The 18,643-nt window shown below is 52.6% G+C and overlaps 1 protein-coding gene across 3 annotated transcripts in view; it reads left to right on the top strand.

Annotated features, from left to right (window-relative positions):
* UNKL (unk like zinc finger) overlaps positions 1 to 18,643 on the top strand; it is a 38,102-nt gene that overhangs the window by 8,221 nt on the left and 11,238 nt on the right. For all 3 annotated transcript variants that reach the window (XM_033101016.1, XM_033101015.1, XM_033101017.1), the window contains exons 3-10: positions 1,756 to 1,932; positions 2,184 to 2,317; positions 4,116 to 4,251; positions 5,453 to 5,570; positions 8,964 to 9,048; positions 9,773 to 9,858; positions 11,652 to 11,714; positions 17,209 to 17,386. In XM_033101016.1, coding sequence (XP_032956907.1) covers positions 1,756 to 1,932; positions 2,184 to 2,317; positions 4,116 to 4,251; positions 5,453 to 5,570; positions 8,964 to 9,048; positions 9,773 to 9,858; positions 11,652 to 11,714; positions 17,209 to 17,386 — 977 coding nt within the window. The remainder of the gene's footprint in view (positions 1 to 1,755; positions 1,933 to 2,183; positions 2,318 to 4,115; positions 4,252 to 5,452; positions 5,571 to 8,963; positions 9,049 to 9,772; positions 9,859 to 11,651; positions 11,715 to 17,208; positions 17,387 to 18,643) is intronic.

The following is an 18,643-nucleotide window of genomic DNA, read 5'->3' as shown; positions in this document are numbered from 1 at the left end:
AATATATAAAAGATCTCTCTCTCCTCTCTCTCTGTTCTCTGTCTCCAGTGGGCTTTGTCTAAAATTGTGATAAAGTATATGCAACATGAAACTTCCCATTTTAACCATTTCTAGCTGTGCCATTCAGTGGCGTTAATTACATTCACGGTGTTGTACGAACGTGACCACTCTGTCTTTCCAAGTTCTTCTCATCACCTCAAACGGAAACTCTGTCCCCGTGAAAGAGTTATTCCCTTTTCTCCCCTCCCCCAATCCCTGGTAACCTCTCCTCCACTTTCTGTCTCCATGACGTTGGCTGCTCTCCGGACCTCAGAGAAGTGAAGTATATAATATTTGTTCTTTTGTGTCTGGCGTCTCTCACTTATGAGGATGTTTTCGAGGTTTCACCCACGTTGTTGTGTGTCGGTGCTTCATTCCTTTTCATGGCTGAATAATAGTCCAGTTTCTGGATGGACCGCATGGACGTTTGGGTTGTGTCCAGCTTGAAGCTATTGTGAATCGTACCTGCTATGATTTGGTGCACAGATCTCTCTCGAGACCCTGCGTCCAGCTCTTCCGGGTGCACATTTGGGCCCCGAGCGGGTTTCTAACCTGACTTTTGCTCGACTGGCTCTGAGGGCCTGGGGACTCCCGTGGCACAGTGTCCTCTATGTCCCCTTCCTGCCCTGCCCACCCCAGGTGCTCAGTTAGTTCTGGGGTGAGCGGTCTGAACTCTGAGCCTCTGTTTTCTCATCTTATAAGATAGGGGTCCAAGCGGGATGAGCCCTAAATCGTTTTTATTTTACTTTTATGTCCTGTCAGATGGCAAAGTGCCAACCATCTGTGCTCTGGGTGGGGAGCGACCCCCCCGAGGGGTCTGCAGACAGCAAGGTGGGCCTTCCCCACACCTCACACGGCGCTCCTAGCCATGGCGGGAGGTGAGGGGCCTTGTCCTTTGATTGGGACAGAGAGCAACAGGCCCCTGCCTTGCTCGTTGGGCCCCTCGAGGGGACGTTACCATTCAGGGTCCTTGGTGTATCCCCGCCCCTCCTTCTGTGTCTCTCGTCTGGAGGGACTGACCTTGAAGCAGGCTCAATCCCCATGCTCCACATATACCAGAACCTTCTAAACCACCTGTGCAGCTGCCGTGTCTCTGCAGCATGAGCCCCTGTCACTGCTCGGGGAGCCGAGTGTGACTCTCCCAGGGAACACGTGGCTCTGGGCCCTGCGTGGCCGGGGTGACATTGCTCCTTCTGTCCCTCCCCACCGCCCACTTCTCTCCTGGCCCATCTCCCACCGATGTCCTCCTCCAGCCATGTCCAGGCCCCTGTATTTCTCCCCAGGCCCCTTCCCTCCCTCCCTTGAGAGGACCCCGAAAGTACCTGGATGGGGGAATGGGAGGGGCCGCCAACCTTTTATTGGATAATGCTTGTCAAGAAACAGGAAAGGCACGGCTGCGTCCTGGGGTGAACTTTATTTTTTCACACTATATTCAGAACATTGTAAAGGATGTTTTCCACTGACATCCAGTGTTATGTTTTTCTAACATGTGTAACAGGGATTTGTGGTGGTCTGGCTGCCTTGGGGGAGGATCCCAAATCAGGACAGGTGCTCTGTCTGGTGACGTTCATCCTTCACTCAGAGCAGATATTTGGGTGAAGGAAAACAGCCAGCTGCTGGCCGGGTGCTAGTGAGCAGCGGAGCAGGTCGGCACTGAGGGTTGTTGTCCCCAGGCCCTGAGGCCCAGATGGCGCCTGTCACCCCTCTGCTTCCCAGGTGTCCGTACCTGCACCGGACGACTGGCGACACGGAGCGCAAGTACCACCTGCGCTACTACAAGACCGGCACGTGCATCCACGAGACAGACGCGCGGGGCCACTGCGTGAAGAACGGGCTGCACTGCGCCTTCGCACACGGCCCCCTAGACCTGCGGCCACCCGTGTGTGACATCAGGTGAGGGGGCGGCCTGCACCCGGCGGGGTGGGCAGGAAACCCCTCACCTCCCCAGCGTTTCAGGCTGTGTCATCCCGGGACAGGGGTGCGCCCACGGGAAATGGGACACCTGTTCTGAACCCTCCAGGCCGCCAGCCTCTCCGGTGCCATGAGGGCGGCTCCGTAAAGTGACAGAACCAAGTGATTCTCTCACCTTCTGGAAGGCCTTCAGATACCCCCAGAGCCGTCACCGATGTGTTGTTTGTTTGTAGGGAGCTGCAGGCCCAGGAAGCCTTACAGAACGGCCAGCTCGGCGGTGGAGGGGGCATCCCTGAGCTGCAGCCCGGCGTCTTGGCCAGCCAGGCCATGATCGAGAAGATCCTGGGTGACGACCCCCGGTGGCAAGGTAACCCCGCGGCCGCCGCACAGGGTGGGCAGGGGTAGCCCCCCTCACTGGTTGTGAAGTGACCCCACTGCCCGCATTTACAGATCCGATGGGGAGACAAGCTTGTCACCCTCGGTCCGAAGGGGCCGAGTGCTGTCTGAGCCCAGGCGTCTTGTTCCCTGGCTGCTCTGAACCTTTGCACTGCGGCTTCTCTGGGGAGGGGGGTTGCACACTGTCACAGCTGCTTCCCAGACGTCCCCTCCCAGACCACTGATCCAGAACAAAACGCCGTAATTTTGTCCATAGTCGTGCCCTTTCCAGAATGTAATAGAGTTAGACTCATCCAGGATGTAACCTTTCCCAACTGGCTTCTTTTACTTAATGATATACATTCAAGGTTCTTCCATGTCTTTTTGTGGCTTGCTAGCTCATTTCTCTTTATCACTGAATAATATTCCCTTCTCTGGATGGGCCACGGCTTATTTATCTGTTCACTCACTTACTGAAGTATATCTCTGAGTCTCTGTGTGTCACCGTCATTGTCATGTCATTTCTGTGCATTTCATGTCATTTAGCGCAGGACCTTCTCTCTTCTTTGAGGCACTCCGTCAATATTTGTGAACAAATGTCTTGCAATGTTTATTTTCTTAAAATAGGCGTTTTGTTGCCTAAGCCCCTTCTGTTTTCTCCATGTCCTGCTGTGCGGTTAACACCACTTGTCACGTACGGAATTATTTGAAGTTGGATTGGCGTGGACGGCCAGTATGGCCATGTGATATGCCCGTGCCTAGCATTGCCCGTCTCACCCTCACTGTGGGGTGGGACGGTCCCCCCCATTTATGTCCTGCCGGTTCCTCAGCCTCCGATATTCAGCCCACTGAGCAGGTGTAGTTAAAAACTATGGCGTATGTAATAAGGTTTCAGTTATTAACCAGCCCAAGAGCGAATGAGTTTTAGGAGTCCTTTCATTGGTCACTGCTTTTAAGTGACCCCTGGTGGCTTTTTGTTTGTGTGGTTTTGCTTTGAGCTAAAATTCAGGTACGTGAAATTAATCATTTTAAAAGAACAGAGTTTTCACAATTACGTGGATTGAAACAACTACTTGACTTAGAGCTGATGGATCCTGGAAAAACACACTTCAATAAAAGTTTAAAAGAAAAAAAGAATAGAGTTTATTTTTTAGAGCTGTTTTAGGTTCCTCTTGAGTGGAAAGTACAGAGAGCCCCCATGTACCCTGTGCCCCCACATGCCTAGGTCTGCACCGTGGCACGACCCTTGGTACAGCCGTGAACCTACACAACACATCATTATGACCAAAGTCCATCGTTTATGCCGGGGTTAAAATGAACCATTTGAAAGTGTGCTTTTCTGCGGTTTTCAGTATATGCACAGTGTTGTGTAGTTGTCACCTTGATGTAGTTCTTAAACTCTCTCTAGGTTCCCCAAAGAAGCTCCAGACCCGTCATCCGTCATTCCCCGTCCTTTCCTCCCCGACCCCTGGCAACCCCGTCTGTGGATTTGCCTCTTCTCCACATTTCATACAAATGGAATCACACAATATGTGGTCTTTTGTGTCTGGCCTCGTTCACTGAGCATGATGTTTTTGAGGCTTATCCACGTTGTAGCCTGTGTCGTGCTTCATTCCTTTATAGCCGAATAATTCCCCACTGTATGGATGGGCCATGTTGTATTCTTCCTTTCATCCACGGATGGACACGTGGGTTGTGTGTCCTTTTGGCTGTGTTACTAGTGCTGCTATTAACACGCATGTACCGTGAGCACACATGTATATATGTCCACGTGGACCCATGTTTTTCAGACACCAACTTTGTGCTGGGCAGCTACAAAACTGAGCAGTGTCCAAAACCACCACGCCTGTGTCGCCAGGGCTACGCGTGTCCCCACTACCACAACAGCAGGGACAGACGGCGCAACCCCAGGAGGTTCCAGTACAGGTGAGCCCTGGGACCCCGGGTACCTGGGCCCCCACCTCCATCCTCCTTCAGACGCTGAGCTCTGGGTCCAGCTTTTTTGTTGAGCAAAGAGCCACTCTCTGCTCACCGGACAGTGCCTTGCGTGCCCCAGGGAACTCCTGTCTTGGATAGAAAGAGTTGGTTTATTACAGTCATTGTTCTTTCTCTTGGTTGTTTCAGAGTTGAAGAACAGAGAACCTAAATGAGTAGTCTCTACATTTTAGTCACCAGCTGTTTGCTTGAGACGACAAGTGAATTTACTGCCTATCGAAGGGATAGAAATTGTAAAAAAACAAAAAACCACAAAAAAGACCCCTCTTATTTACCACTGGTGGTAATTTTTTCTATAAATCCAAATAAGTTACAATAAAGCTGCCAAGTACATGAAAAATAGAGGATTTGGGTCAGGATTTTCACGTTGTAGGACCAAAAGTCTCAGATCCAATTTTGAAACCGTTTCGTACGAAGATGGGCCGTGGGCCTCGTCTCCTCTCCTCCCGGCTGCAGGAGGCCTGGCTACTTCCCCAAAATGTGTTTCACGTGGGCGTGGTGGCCCTGACTCAGTCTCACTTTCATTTTTGCGGAAAAGAAGCATGGGGCTCCTGAGTACTGTCATGCAGGGTGTCATGCGGGGTCTCTGCTCCTGCTCCCCACATAAGAACGCAGGACATGGTGAGGCCAAAAAAGAACACCCACGAAGCCATAGATGGGGAAGTCATACCAGTATATTCTTGCTGGCGGCCGGGCGAGACACATGAAGTAGGATCCACACGATCCGCAATCCGCCGTCTGCTTCTCTGCCAACCAACCCCTTGCTAACTGCAATCCGCGCTTGCTACCTCAGCCACGGCAGTTATGTCAGTGGCCAGTGGCTAATCGGTAACTAGTCACAGCTGATGGCTATCTACTACCCGAGCCAGCACCTTTCCACCTGAGGCTGAGAGCCTGGAAACTGCTCTCCTGGGACTCTGTCCCCACACTACTTTCTGGGTTCAGATGGCACCTCCCCTGCTCTTGCTTGCCCTCATAAGGAAAGAGGCTGGGCCTTCCAGGGGCTGGCCCCTCACGGCGAGTGCACCATCCTGCGAGGTGAGACCAGCGATAGGTAGATGAACTGACGCCCCAGGGCATGCCTGAAGGATGTCTCCTCTGGGACCTCCTGTGACTCCCCCTTGTTTCCCAGGTCCACACCGTGCCCCAGTGTGAAGCATGGCGATGAGTGGGGCGAGCCGTCGAGGTGTGAGAGTGGGGACAGCTGTCAGTACTGCCATTCCCGCACGGAGCAGCAGTTCCACCCCGAGGTATGAGCAGGGCCGGGGGCTTCAGCCAACTGGTCAGCATCATTCATAGACTGGGAGAGGGTAGGCCTGGGTGACTCCCCTTCTTTCTGTGTTTGGGGGTCCCTAAGACCACCTGTCATGCAGGGGATCCTGCTGACTACGCCAAGTGTCGTGCGGGGTGTCAGGCGGGGTCTCTGGTCCCGCTCCCCACATAAGAACGCAGGACATGGCTAGGCCAAAAAGGAACACCCACGGAGCCATAGGTAGGGGAGTCACACCACTATACTCTCGCTGGCGGCTGGGTTGGAGACACAGGAAACAGGAGCCACACTGTTCGCAACCCTCACTGCTCCACTTGCAGGCTCAGCCACCATCTTCTTGCTAGCCCCCATTTTCTGCTAGCGTAGCCACGGCAGTTATATTAGTGCCCAATGGCTCACTGGTTACAGCTGACGGCCAACTAGCCACAGCTGATGGCCATTTGATCACAGTCGATGGCCATTTAGTACCTGACCCAGGACCTTTCTATGTGAGGCCGAGAGCCTGGAAACTGCTTCTTGGGGCTCTGTCCCCACACCACCCTCAGGTTCAGTGATTAGCTAGAAGGAGTCACAGAACTCAGCAAAACCATTACGTTTCACTGGTTGTAAGGAACAGTTATGGTTCATTATACTCTAAGGCTACAGATTGAAATCAGCAAAGGGAAGGGTCCTGGAAAGACCAGGGGTAAGCTTTCAGCTGTCTCCTCCCAGTGAGTTGTGGACAGCAATCATTTCTCCCAGTGACCACGTGTGACAGTGTACATGGAGTGTTGCCAACTATGGACGTCACCCTGAGCCTCGGTGTCCAGGGTTTTTATTTGGGGTTGGGCATGGGGATGTGGCTGACCTGGGTTGAGCTGATCCCACACGGTCCAGGGCCCCCACCATAAATCACTGTATTGCTATTGGGCGTGGCCCAAGGTAAGCAGACACTTACCAGGCAGGACATTCCAGGGGCTCAGAGGTCAGCTCCCAGGAGCCAGTCAAGGCCAGTCCTTCCTTTGCAGTGTGTGGGTTCTGGACCACCAGCGCCTGCTGAGCCAACCAGAGCTCACTTGGATTTGTGTTAAAAATGAACAAGCAAACAAGCCCCCTTCAGGGCCTGAGACAGAGGGAGAGCTGTGGAGCGGGCAGGGTGGGGACCAGGGCCCGGCAGGTGGGGGGGATGTGTACCTGCTGGGGTAGTGTGGGGTGTAGTGATCCCTGCGAACTAAGGCAGGTTCATCTGCTGAACTGAAGGGGCCTAGAGGGGAGAAACGGGCATTGGGGGATGGGAGAGGGTACCCTGTGGCCTGCACGGCCCAATCAGGGACAGAGTTGCCACGCGGGCTTGGAGTATCCTTTGGCCCCGTGGGAGAGAGGCACGGAGCAGTGCTGAGCCACGTGGGTGTCGGGTTGTATCGTGAACTTGGGTAAAACCCTGGCCTTCACCTCTGTGCCTTCTCCCTGAAGTCCAGCTGTGTTTTCAGGGCCTACAACCACCAGCTCAAGTTTTTCTTTTGTCCTCTTTGAGTCACGTGATCATTCTTTCATGCACTCGTTCATTCAGTGTTGGAAACTCAAAATATTGTGTGCTCGTTCACACCAGAAGTGTTTGAGTAAAAAGTCCGATCTCACCTCTGCTTCTGCACCCCAAGGTCACGAATGTCCCATTCATTTCCATGGCTCTTCCAGCACTCATGGTTCTTACCCGTTCCCCAAACCGATGCTCTTTTTATCTGGGTTATATAGGTGTAGAATTGGGACTCCAAACCCACGATACTAGTGAATTTTAACTTTAGCTGTGTTTTGTTTTTAATGTTGTGTATGTGACTTTTTTTTAAAACGATCTTTTTTATTTTTTTTAAACAATCTTTTTTATTTTTTTTAAAGATTTTCTTGGGGATGGGGAACAGGACTTTATTGGGGAACAGGGTGTACCTCCAGGACTTTTTCCAAGTCAAGTTCTTGTCCTTCCAATCTTAGTTGTGGAGGGTGCAGCTCAGCTTCAGGTCCAGTTGCTGTTGCTAGTTGCAGGGGGCGCAGCCCACCATCCCTTGCAGGAGTCGAGGAATCGAACCCACAACCTTGTGGTTGAGAGCCCGTGCTCCAACCAACTGAGCCATCCGGGAGGCAGCTCAGCTCAAGGTGCCGTGTTCAATCTTAGTTGCAGGGGGCGGAGCCCACCATCCCTTGTGGGACTCGAGGAATCGAACTGGCAACCTTGTGGTTGGGAGCCCACTGGCCCATGTGGGAAAAGAACTGGCAGCCTTCGGTGTTAGGAGCACGGAGCTTCAATCACCTGAGCCACTGGGTCCTCAACTGTGACTTTTAATAGAGAAGAAAAAAGTGAACGGTGGCACCCTTGGGTATTCACACCTGGTTTAATTTCAGGCCTGCCTGTGGTGTTTGCGGCCACACGGATGCATGAATGTTCCATGTCACACACCAGGTTACCTCAGGGGTGTTTGCCATCTGTTTTATACGCACAGCTTCATGCATACACACGTCATTCATGCTCAAGCAAGACCCAGTCAGAGCAGTGAACATGTTCGGGAATCACAGCACCAGCACGGCCAGCACGTGTGTGCAGAGGCGGTCCTGGGCGTTAAAGCAGGCGCCGGAATGAGGAAGCGTAGGGCTGGGCCAAGGGCGGCACCTCTTCCAAAGACTTGTGATTGTGTTTCGTTTCTTGAAATTGTGTCCTATTCAGAAATTCTGTGCTTTAAAATGCCCATGAAATGACATTTAGCCTCCTGGTATATTTAGTGAATTCGAGACCCTTTGAAATTGCTTTTGTTGGTGTGGCTGCTGAGGGGACAGTTGAAGAGCCAAGGGGACGGAGCGGCACTTCAGGCGGGGAAGGGAGGCGGGGTGACGAGGTGTCATGTGGGATCTGGGCAGGAGCGCAGAGAGCCTGTCCCTGCCAGGCCCGCGAGGGGCGGCTGGGGATTTGAGGCCTGTCTGTGCCGCCTGGGTCCCCGTGTGCTGTGGGGCCAGACCCCAGTGTTTTTGACACCCTGAGCGTATCTGGAACCCAGGTGAAGTGGATCGGGTCTGGCCATGGAGTGGACACATGCGTTCATTTAACAGGCACTGAATCAGGTGCATTTTTCAGAAAACATCAATTGGAGAAGCTGACTTCATGTGGCGTCAGGACAGGTGCTGCCGGCGCTCGTCCCCCAAGCTGACTGGCCCTGCACAGGGGAGGGAATTCAGGACCATGGGCATGCAGGGGCGGGGGGGGAGGGGGCCACGTCCACATCCGGGTCTTCAGGAGACCCCTTTGTGACAGAGCTTAGCTCTCTGCACGGTGATGCACCCCGGTCTGGGCTTCCCGGGGAAACCCATTGCCAAGGCAGCCTCTTTATTTTCTTTCATTTTTGTTTCCTAGATCTACAAGTCTACAAAGTGCAACGACATGCGCCAAACCGGCTACTGTCCTCGGGGTCCTTTCTGTGCCTTTGCGCATGTGGAAAGTGAGTACACGCTGGCCAGCAGGCTCCGGCCCAGCTGCTGTTGTAGACACGTCAGATCAGACGACGCACAGGCGCCCGTTAGACTTTCCATTCATCTGGAGCCGGCTCTGATGAGCAGGCGGAAGCCCCGCGTCATGATGGGGGAGGCTTGGGGGCCCCCCAACATGTCTGTTAGGTCCCTTGGGGTGGGACCTGCTGCAGGCTGGGCCTGCGGGGCCCATAGCAGCCCTGCCTCCAGGCGTTCTGGGGTCCTGAGTGCTGTGCCAGGCGCTGGCATGGGTTTGGACGGTCAGATGGACCCATCAAATGTTCCCAAGGGCAGAAACGAACCTCGGGGACAGGAACACGCAGGCAGACGGCCTTCCCTGGTGTTCCCGAGGCCATCCTCTTAAAAACTTTTGAGTTTGGGTTCCAGTTTTGCGAGTGTAGCTGCCAACCCCGATTTTACTTTCTATTTTTTATTTTGATGGGGGAGGGTGGCTGTTCTTGAAATTTTACATGGTTTTCTGATCTTCAAATCGTTTGAGTCTCACACCTAAGACTTGAGGGTCCCGTTGCCCTGACGGCTCACTGATGCCCCAGCCTCCCTCTTTCCCTGTTGCCAGGGAAGATGGTTGTCATGAGATCAGTGCACGCTCTTTCCCTAAATTGTGGGGGTTCCTCTAACAGAATACGCTGTGCAGCCAGTGGCCGCTCAAAGCCTATTGCCCCCTTTTCTTGGCAGAGAGCCTCGGAATGGCCAACGACTGGGGCTGCCGAGACCTCACCTCTGCCAGCAGCTCCTCGGCCAACAGCAGCCAGCCTGGAAACGTAAGTGAACAGCACCCCGCGGAGGGTGCCCGGTGGGCAGCCCACTCTGTCCTTCGGTTATGATCGAACTGTAAGAGGCAGATGGTTCTGATTGCTGGGTGATACAGTTGAAGACAGTCTTCCTGTGGGTTGGAGGCTCCTTCTGGAAGACTCTAGAAGAGTTCTGGCCTGGGCCTTGCAGTTTGCCACACAGGCACATACCAGCCATGCATGAAGGCACAGTCTTGGGCTGACCATGAATAGGGGCTCGATGTCTGGGTGGTGTCCTTGCAGGGCTGGCAGCCAGGTGGGAAGGTGGGTGTGGGCGGGTCACTGGCAAAGCGCCCCCAACGTCGCAGTCCGGGTGGTCCTGGAGGTTTGCTGGGGCAGTGAGAGATTTGGGGGGGTCTCTTCTGGGCGCCAGTGGCCCTGATGTGTTAGGACCCTCGTGTTGGTGAGGGCGGAGTGAAACAGTGGGGACACGGTTCAGACCTTGTGTCCCACCCTCACTGGCGTGGTAGTGGCTCCTTACGTGTGTTCCTCACGCCAAGCATTTGGACAGGGCAGGGATGACCCCTTTCCTCAGGGGAGCAAGGCGTCTCCAGTGTGGGAGCGTTGTCATTTGTCATATTGGAGTCACTGAGAAAGTGGCCGTGTGGCTGCAGAGGGAGCTGAGTTCCTTCAGTCGGGCAGAGAGCTGGCTGCTCTGTGGGTGAGCCCAGGCCCCTCTCCCTGCTCCTGTCAAGCTGGAAGGGTGGGGGTGGGGAAGGGGGTTGTCTCGGAGCCCCCACAGCACTTAGGCAGGGCTGCACCTGGATGTACCACTTCACAGGTCCTCGGTTACACTGCGGAGAGACTCACATATGCAAATTGAACCATTTATTATAAAAGTGCATTGACAGCATGTAGTCACCATCTCTCTAGCTGGACATTTTCCTTGAGACAGAACTAACACAGCCCTGAGGACAGGAGTGGAAACTGAAGAAAAAGTTGAAATTCTCTAAGAAATGTTCATTAAAAAGATTGAAGCGAACTGTTTCAGTAGGAAACATCAAGACTTCTGGGCAACCAAGGCGTTGAAATTGGCTAGTTGTCTGGGTGACATTTTTAGCATATTGTTGGGTGAATTTTAAGTGTGTAGGAAAACATGCAAGGAGAGGCACCCATAGTTAGCTCAGGCCTCCCTCTGGGCTCTGGTGTGGAGGGCATTTGGTTTTTCGGTCGTGAGCCTAAGGGAACAGATTGATTGGGACACTTGGAGAATGTCAGACCTCAGTGTGGGTCTTGCTCTCCCAATGAGCCGTTTTCACGGAGGGCAGCTTCCCTTTCCAATTTGTCTGAACCTCAGTCACCTTTGACAGCAGAACTGAACATACATGAAAGACGACACCATTCCCTGTCCCGGGCAAGCTGCTCTCACTGCCCTCCGTTCTGATTCCAGAATGTTCCACACACAGGTGACTGCTCCATGCCCCTGTTGGTGAACGCACCTGTGTGACGGGGGGTTTGTTGACCACACAGAGTCCGGAAGTGAAAGGCTTTGTCTGGGGTTTGCCCACGTTGTGGATTCAGGGTGCATGGAGCTCACACACCATCTTCACACAGATTAGCCTCGAGGTTACAGATCAATGTCCAAGTGGAAGAAATGGAATTCAGGAGAACTGATGGCAGAGCTAGCCCATTTGAATCCCTTTTCTACTTTATGCGACCTCAGTACTTGTCATTTTCTACGTTCTGAGCCAAGCTTAGGTCTCTATGTATATGTTTAACTAATTGGGTTTTTCTTGCAACATCAGGGCTTTTTTCTGTTGCAGGCAAAGCGGAGGGACTCGCCTGCTGAAGGCAGCCAGAAAGCCAGTGAGCACGACAGTAAGCAGGTACCGTGCGCCTCATGCCGGGTTTCACATTTTCTTTGAGTATGGCCAGCGGACCTTGTCCTGACTTTCTCACTCGGTCATGCTCACTCGTGACTCACAAAGGGACCCAGTAATGTCCGTGTGTAAATTCATTATGTTTTTAGTGACAGCCTTCTTAAAATCATCTGTTCCACATGTCCTTTGTTTTAATGTTTAAAAATGTGTTGTACAGGCAGACCTTGGAGATACTGTGGGTTTAGTTCCCGACTGCCGCAGTAAAGCGAGTGTGGCAGGAAAGTGAGCTGCGATCTGTTTTTTGGTGGAGGGTCTTGCCTTCAGTTTGTATAAAAACGCACCCTTTGTGAAGCGTAAGAAAACAAGGTCTGCCTGTATCTTGGAAACAACAAAACCCAAACCTCTGAAAGTCTCCTCCATGGGGAAATAAGACGCAGCCAGTCTGTGTCAGGGGCCTGGGGCTGCCGTAACAAGGCACCACAGACGGGGGCTTAGACAACAGAAGTTGGTTCTCTCACAGTCTGGAGGCTGGAAGTCCAAGATCAAGATGTGGGCAGGGTCTGTCCCAGGCCTCTGTCTTCGCCTGTAGACGCTCTCTTCTCCTTGCCTTGTCTCATCGTCTTTCCTGTGTCTGCCTCCACATTTCCCCTTTTTATAAGGACACCAATCATAGTGACCAAAACCGACCCCAATGGCTTCGTCTTAACGCGATTCCCTTGGTAACGATCCCGTCTCCAAGTAAGGTCCCACTCAGGTGTTCTGAGATCAGTACTCTGACATACGAGGTTCTGGGGACATAATTTAGCCCACGACAGCATCTACGATGGCCTGCTCTCTTTAGGTCACAGCTTATTGTCACATCTGAGATAATGGTCAGTTTCGATGAGGTTTTGTTGACTGTTTTCCCTTCCTTGGTGAGGCTGAGTGGGGGGTTCCCGCTGAGCCTCCTACCATCCTGAGACCCAGCTGCCCGAACACGCTTGTTTAAACCAAGTTGTTTGTTTTGAGAAACAGTGTTTTTTTTTCCTGGACACGGCTGCCTTAAGGATGCAAAACCCTTGTTTTTCTCCATCACTGTGAAAAGGCAGAGAACTGAATGTTTGGAAGGCCTGGGAGCGCTGTGTGTGACAGGCAGCAAATGCTTACCTCTCTGGCCCAGGACTTTGGCCAGGTGTCACTGTCTGTGCTGCGATCTTTATTTTAAATTTCTAAACAGGCAAACACCTCTTGTTTCCTTCTCTCCTGGTTTCCTGGATGCCCCACCTGAGGGCACCTCCCAAATGGCCATCTGGAGCGAGCTGTTCAAGTCACTTATGTTCTATTAGGAGCTTCTGAAGCACATGTTTGAAATCAGCAGAAGGATAGTTGAAAGTAAAAAGCAAGTTAGTTATTTTGTGATGGTTTTTTCCTTAAGAGATTAAAACTGGCAAGATGTGTACTAAAAATGTGAAACATGAAATGTTAGCAATACTGTAGTCAGTGGGCGTGTGGCCTGTCTCAGGGCCATAGAAGAAGGGCCTGGAAAGCAGCCTTTCAGTGAGCAGCAGGGCACAGGGCCCCACACCAGCCCTGGGCCCAGAAGCCCCAGGAGAGGGGCCCTGGGGACATCACACTGTCCCCCTACCACCGGGTCCGTCCTCACACTGTGGCAGCTGTGAGCAAACTGGCCAAGTTCATCCGTCAGCCAGCTATCACCCAGGACCCCCTCCATCCGTCCCAAAGCCGGGCTCCAGGGGCAGCGAGTGCCAGATGGGATTAGGATTGGAGAGCCAGCTTAGGGGGTCGCTAGCCAGGTTAGTGTTCCCAATGGAAAGGTTGGAGGGTACGCCAAGGGGACGCTGTGACTTTGAGGCCAGCCTGATGGCTCTCGTGGGCTGACAGCTGCCCCAGGGGTCCCTTCCCTGCTCACGGGTGCCCGGCCACTGTGGCCAGAGAATAGTGCCAGCCCCTCCACCCCTGAGACCTCCCGACTCCTCTTCATCGCTGCAGGTCTCTGTCCTAAGGCCTCAGCGGCGGCTCTTGTTTTGGGGGCCTCAGCCATTGGGTGGGAATGGGGAGCACCGGGCGCCTTTCCTTCCAGAGTTTTCTTTGATAAACTGAGGCTGTTCAATTCCTGCTTAGACCGGCCCATTCCCCGGTTTCCGTCTTCCTTCCTGGACGATCTCTTTCTCAGAAGCCTCCTGCTCACCAGGCGACGCTGGGCAGAACGTGTGCAGCCAAGCAGCTTTCCTGCTGGCGGCCCCACCATCTCTCAGACTTGAGGCCCCCCTCGTGGCCCCTGCACTGTTCCATGCAGCCTGCAGAGACCACGGAGAGGCTGTCCCCTGTGCGCCCAGAGCCCAGGACTCACTGTCGCCCCACCCGCGAGGCCAGTGTACGGCAGCCAGGTGTGTCACCTGATCAGCCCAGGAGCGCTGGACACTGGTGAGAGCAGCATGGGCGGGCAGAGGCGTCATCCCTGCGGCACAGAGCTCCTTGTGGAACTTGCTTCCTGGCTGACACTTTCAAAGTTGTCACTCTGATGAGTCCCCAAGTCCCTCCAGGGTCCCTGTGGCCGAGTGTCTCCTGTTGGTGGAAGTGCTCTCCTCCAGCCCATTACATAAAACAGGCAGACCTTGGAACTGGCGACGACTTCTTGGACATGACGCCCGAAACATAGGCAACAAAAAAGAAAATAGATCAGTTGTACTTCATCAAAATTAAAAACGTATGTGTGTCCAAGAACACTGTCCACAGAGTAAAAGGCAGCACGCGGAATGGGAGAAAACATCTGCTAATCACATCTGGCAAAGCGTTAATGTCCTCAACGTACAACGAACTGCTATGACTGAGTATCAGCAAAGCAACCCGCTTGGAAAATGGTCAAAGGATTAGAAAAGACATTTCTCCGAACGAGATACACAAATAGCCCACAAGCCCTTGAAAAGATGCTCGATACCACAGGTCATCAGGGAGATGCAAATCAAACCACAGTGAGCTATGACGTCCACACCCATTAGGGTGGCTGCTATAAGGGGGAAAAACCACCAGAAAATAACAGGCGAGGATATAGAGAACTTGGAACTTTTATGCATTGGCAAACAGTATGGCGGTTCCTTGAAAAATTACAACTAGAAGCACCATAGGATAAAGCAATTCCACCTCTGACGATATACCCAACAGAATTGAAGGCAGCGTCTCTAAGAGATTTTTGTACACTCGTGTTCACAGCAGCATTAACTCAGAATGGCCCAAAGTAGAAGCAACCCAAATGCCCACTGACAAATGAATGGATAAGCAAAATGTGGTCTGTCCATACAGTGGACTATTAATAATTCAGCCTTAAAAAGGAAGGAAATTCTGACACCTGCTATGACATGCATGAGCCCTGAAGACTGTATTAGCTCAGGCTGCCATAACAAAATACCTAGACAGGCCGGCTAAAATAACAACCTGATTTTCTCACCGTTTTGGAGGCTGGAAGTCCAAGATCAGAGTGCAGGCAGGTTTGATTTCTCCAGGGCCTCTCTCCTTGGCTTGCAGACGGCTCGCGTCTTGCTGGGGGAGCTCACATCCTTTTCTCTGCGTGCGCATGTCCCTGGTGTCGCTTCCTCTTTTTCTAAGGACACCAGTCCTATCAGATGAGGACCCCACTGGTATGACCTCATTTGACCTTAATCACCTCCTTCAAGGCCCTGCCTCCAAATACAGTCACGGTGGGGTTTGGGGCTTCAATTCAAATCTTGGAAAGTTGGACACAGACGTTCCGCCCATAGATGTTACGCTACGTGAAATCAGCTAGACCCCCGGGACCACACAGTGTGGGATTCCACTTATATGAGGTCCCTCGGAGAGTCAGACTGGTACAGAGAGAAAGGAGTTGGTGGTCCCAGGGGCTGGGAGCTGGGGAGTCCATGTTCATGGGCAGAGTCTCAGTTTGGGAAGATGGAGAAGGTTCTGGAACTGGATGGTGGTGATGGCTGCACAACAGTGTGAAAGTACTTAATCCTATTGAACTGGTCACTTAAAAAGGGTTCAAGTGGTAAATTTTATGTTATGCATATTTTACCATAATAAAAAAGCAAAAAAAAAAAAAGAGGCAGACAAAGCTGGCGTTTGAGGCGGGTGTGGTCCCTTGTCTCATTGTGCGTCTGATTCCCCAGTGATGGGGAATCCAAGTGATCCATCTGTAACGACGGAGGCCTCAGGCAAAGGGCCAACCAGGAGGTCGTTATCAATTTTCAGGACAAAGTGTCACCTGATATCTTTGAGGGGGCACATCGTCCTGCAGTGTGACTTGGGTGAGTGGTGAAGTCAGGCTCATGGCTCCAGGCCGGGCTCAGTGTGTCGGGTTTAATGTGGGGCGTCTCCAGTGTCGTCGTGGGTCACAGTGGTTCCTGGCCCATCTGGGGACGGCGCACAGCCCAGCAGAGGGAGAAAGGAACGGGAAGCCCATGGTCACACCTTCACAGGTGGAGGGATACGAAAGCCCGCTTGTGGGTGACCCCAGAGGGGGTTGGGGAATTACTGCTTTCCAGATTTCTGCAGTTTAAGTTCTTACTTTTAAATTTTAGCCTCAAACATACAGTGGTTGTCGGTTCCAGGGTCTCTGTACTCGTGGACCGATGGTCTTTCGTGGGGGCCTCTCTCGAGCAAAACCAGGATGGGGTTGGGGAGCTCATGAACATGGAAAACGAGACCTCAAGGCCAAGACACATTTGCTCAAAAACCTGTCCTGTGCCAGATTTCTGTCCTGCAAAATGCGCAGTAACTAACCCTCTTCATTATGGAAAACTTCCCTTACTCCGACAAACTAGTAAACTCCCTTTATCGTTGGCCTTGTGGTAGCCCGCCCGCCCGCCCCCAGCCCCAGGTTAACTTCTCCCGTGTTATTTTGAAGCAGAACCCAGACATCCCACCATTTCACTGCAATACAGCTCTGACTCCTCATTTCCTAGTGACCTCGGAATCTGCCGTATAGACGCCGCTGCTGTTCAGAGTCCTGAGGTCTGGCCTGCAGCTCTGTCGTGTGTCGTTTTCATTGTGTGCTTTGCCTGTACACAGTGTCCTCCACATGACTGCCTCCCACTCCAAGATTGTGCCAGTTCTTTTTCTTTGAATCTGTTGTCTATCAAATATAATGTGACTTACCCCCGTTTTTCACTTTTCTTGGGTAATGAGGTCATAGGACCATTTCATCGATGTTTTCAGAAGGGGGCGGGCTCTCTACTTATGTCTTGGTGGGATGTTTTCTACTGCCGTATGCCTGCTTTGGAAAGTCGCTTTTTGCAGAACAGTTCATTAGATGAGACATTTTTCTAGATGCATATGTTTCCCTCCCTGGCTGATGGCAGCTTGCAGTTCTGCCTTTCAGGCTCATTGTAAGTACGTAGACAAGTCCACTTTATCTTTTGCTTTGCGGCAGAAGTCGGCCAACTTGTCATCTGTGACTCTGCACTGAGGTCACGCAGCTGTTGTCTATGCAGGTATGTCTGCTCACCTCGTTTGTGTCTTTGCACAGAACCACCTGGCGGTGTTTGCAGTGGTTCACCCACTTGCTCCCAGCGTGAGCTCCAGCGTGGCATCCAGCCTGGCGTCCAGTGCTGGCTCCGGCGGCTCCTCTCCCACTGCTCTGCCCGCACTCTCGGCCCGTGCCCACCCGCTCGACCCCACCGGCAGTGCCCTGGAGTCCGTCCCAGGTAAGCCCAAAACTCCTCCCTGACTTCTCTTAGCACTTCCACTGCAGCCTTTCAGTAATCATCTAGTTTGGACACGTTGAGGAATGCAAGCTTTTATGTCTGTTTTTGGTCATTAGTCACTTTGGCTGTATCACATGTGGACACCGGGAGCCTGGGGCTAGAGTGGAGAAGGAGCCCTCTGACGGGGGCAGCTGCGTGGCCCAAGGGCAAGTCAGAGAATGGAGGCTTTAGGGAAATGAAATGGGGGTGGGGGTGGGCAGCGAGGGCACCCGAAGGTGAGGGACAGGCTGGGGGTGACCTGTCCGGTAGCCTGAATGGGGGCACAGGATCCAGGTGGGGGCTGTCGTGAAAGTGCAGGGAAGAGCAGGATGGATGCAGAGCCTGGGGGTGGAGAGTTACGCCTGTCCCCTTGGCCCCCTCAGGCCACATCTAGGTGGTGGGGCACCTGGCGCCTGTGGAGGACCCCCTGCATTTCCAGGCTGACCCGTGCCTGCATTTCTGTCCTGGTCCAGGGAGACATGTGGCAGTTCCAAGTTGTCCGTCCAGGGCTGGCTGGGAAGGCAAAGTTTTATTGTTACGTATGGATAAGCACAGTTTTTAAATAAAGCTTTTGTTCCCCAGTATAAAATACAAGTCGAGCATAACAAAGCTAATCAGGAAAATGAAATTCCTGTCCCCCAAACAGGTGAGGCTCTGCTCACCTGAGTGGAAAATAGAACAAGGTGCATCTGTGCTTTGAAAGTGGCCGTGCTGGACATGTGGTGACTTAAGGTTGGAGTTAGCATAGTCCTAGTAGTTTTTCTAGCCGTCATCTCACACCCAAGGGCACCTCAGCCTGTTTTAGTTTCAGTTACCATCTTGCTGGGTGTTCGTTCATTGACTTAAATATTTCCTGAGCCAACTCCTGGAGGGTGAAGAGGTGGATGTTTTTTTCAGGATCAGAGTTGCTTCCATTTACAGATAATATGTTTTTGTTGCTGTTAAAATAATGAGCATCTGCCGCTGGTGCGATCCACCCATTTTCTCTGACCACCCTCCTGAGTGTAAAGTTATATCCCAATACGACCGCCCCAGTTATGGGAAGTAACAGAACCCTCCAAAGTGCCCTCCGACCCCAGGTGGGCCCTCGCTGGGCGGTCTGTCTACAGCTGAGGACTCCCGGGACCGGAGTGTCCCCGCCACACCTGCTTTGGGGCTAACAGGTGTAGACTGGATTCTTTTCTCTTGTAGTAGTTTCATTCAGATTACACCGTTGCT

Source organism: Rhinolophus ferrumequinum (assembly GCF_004115265.2).
Source record: "Rhinolophus ferrumequinum isolate MPI-CBG mRhiFer1 chromosome 15 unlocalized genomic scaffold, mRhiFer1_v1.p scaffold_54_arrow_ctg1_1, whole genome shotgun sequence".
Taxonomy (NCBI): Eukaryota; Metazoa; Chordata; class Mammalia; order Chiroptera; family Rhinolophidae; genus Rhinolophus; species Rhinolophus ferrumequinum.
This window is presented reverse-complemented; position numbering and strand designations above follow the sequence as displayed.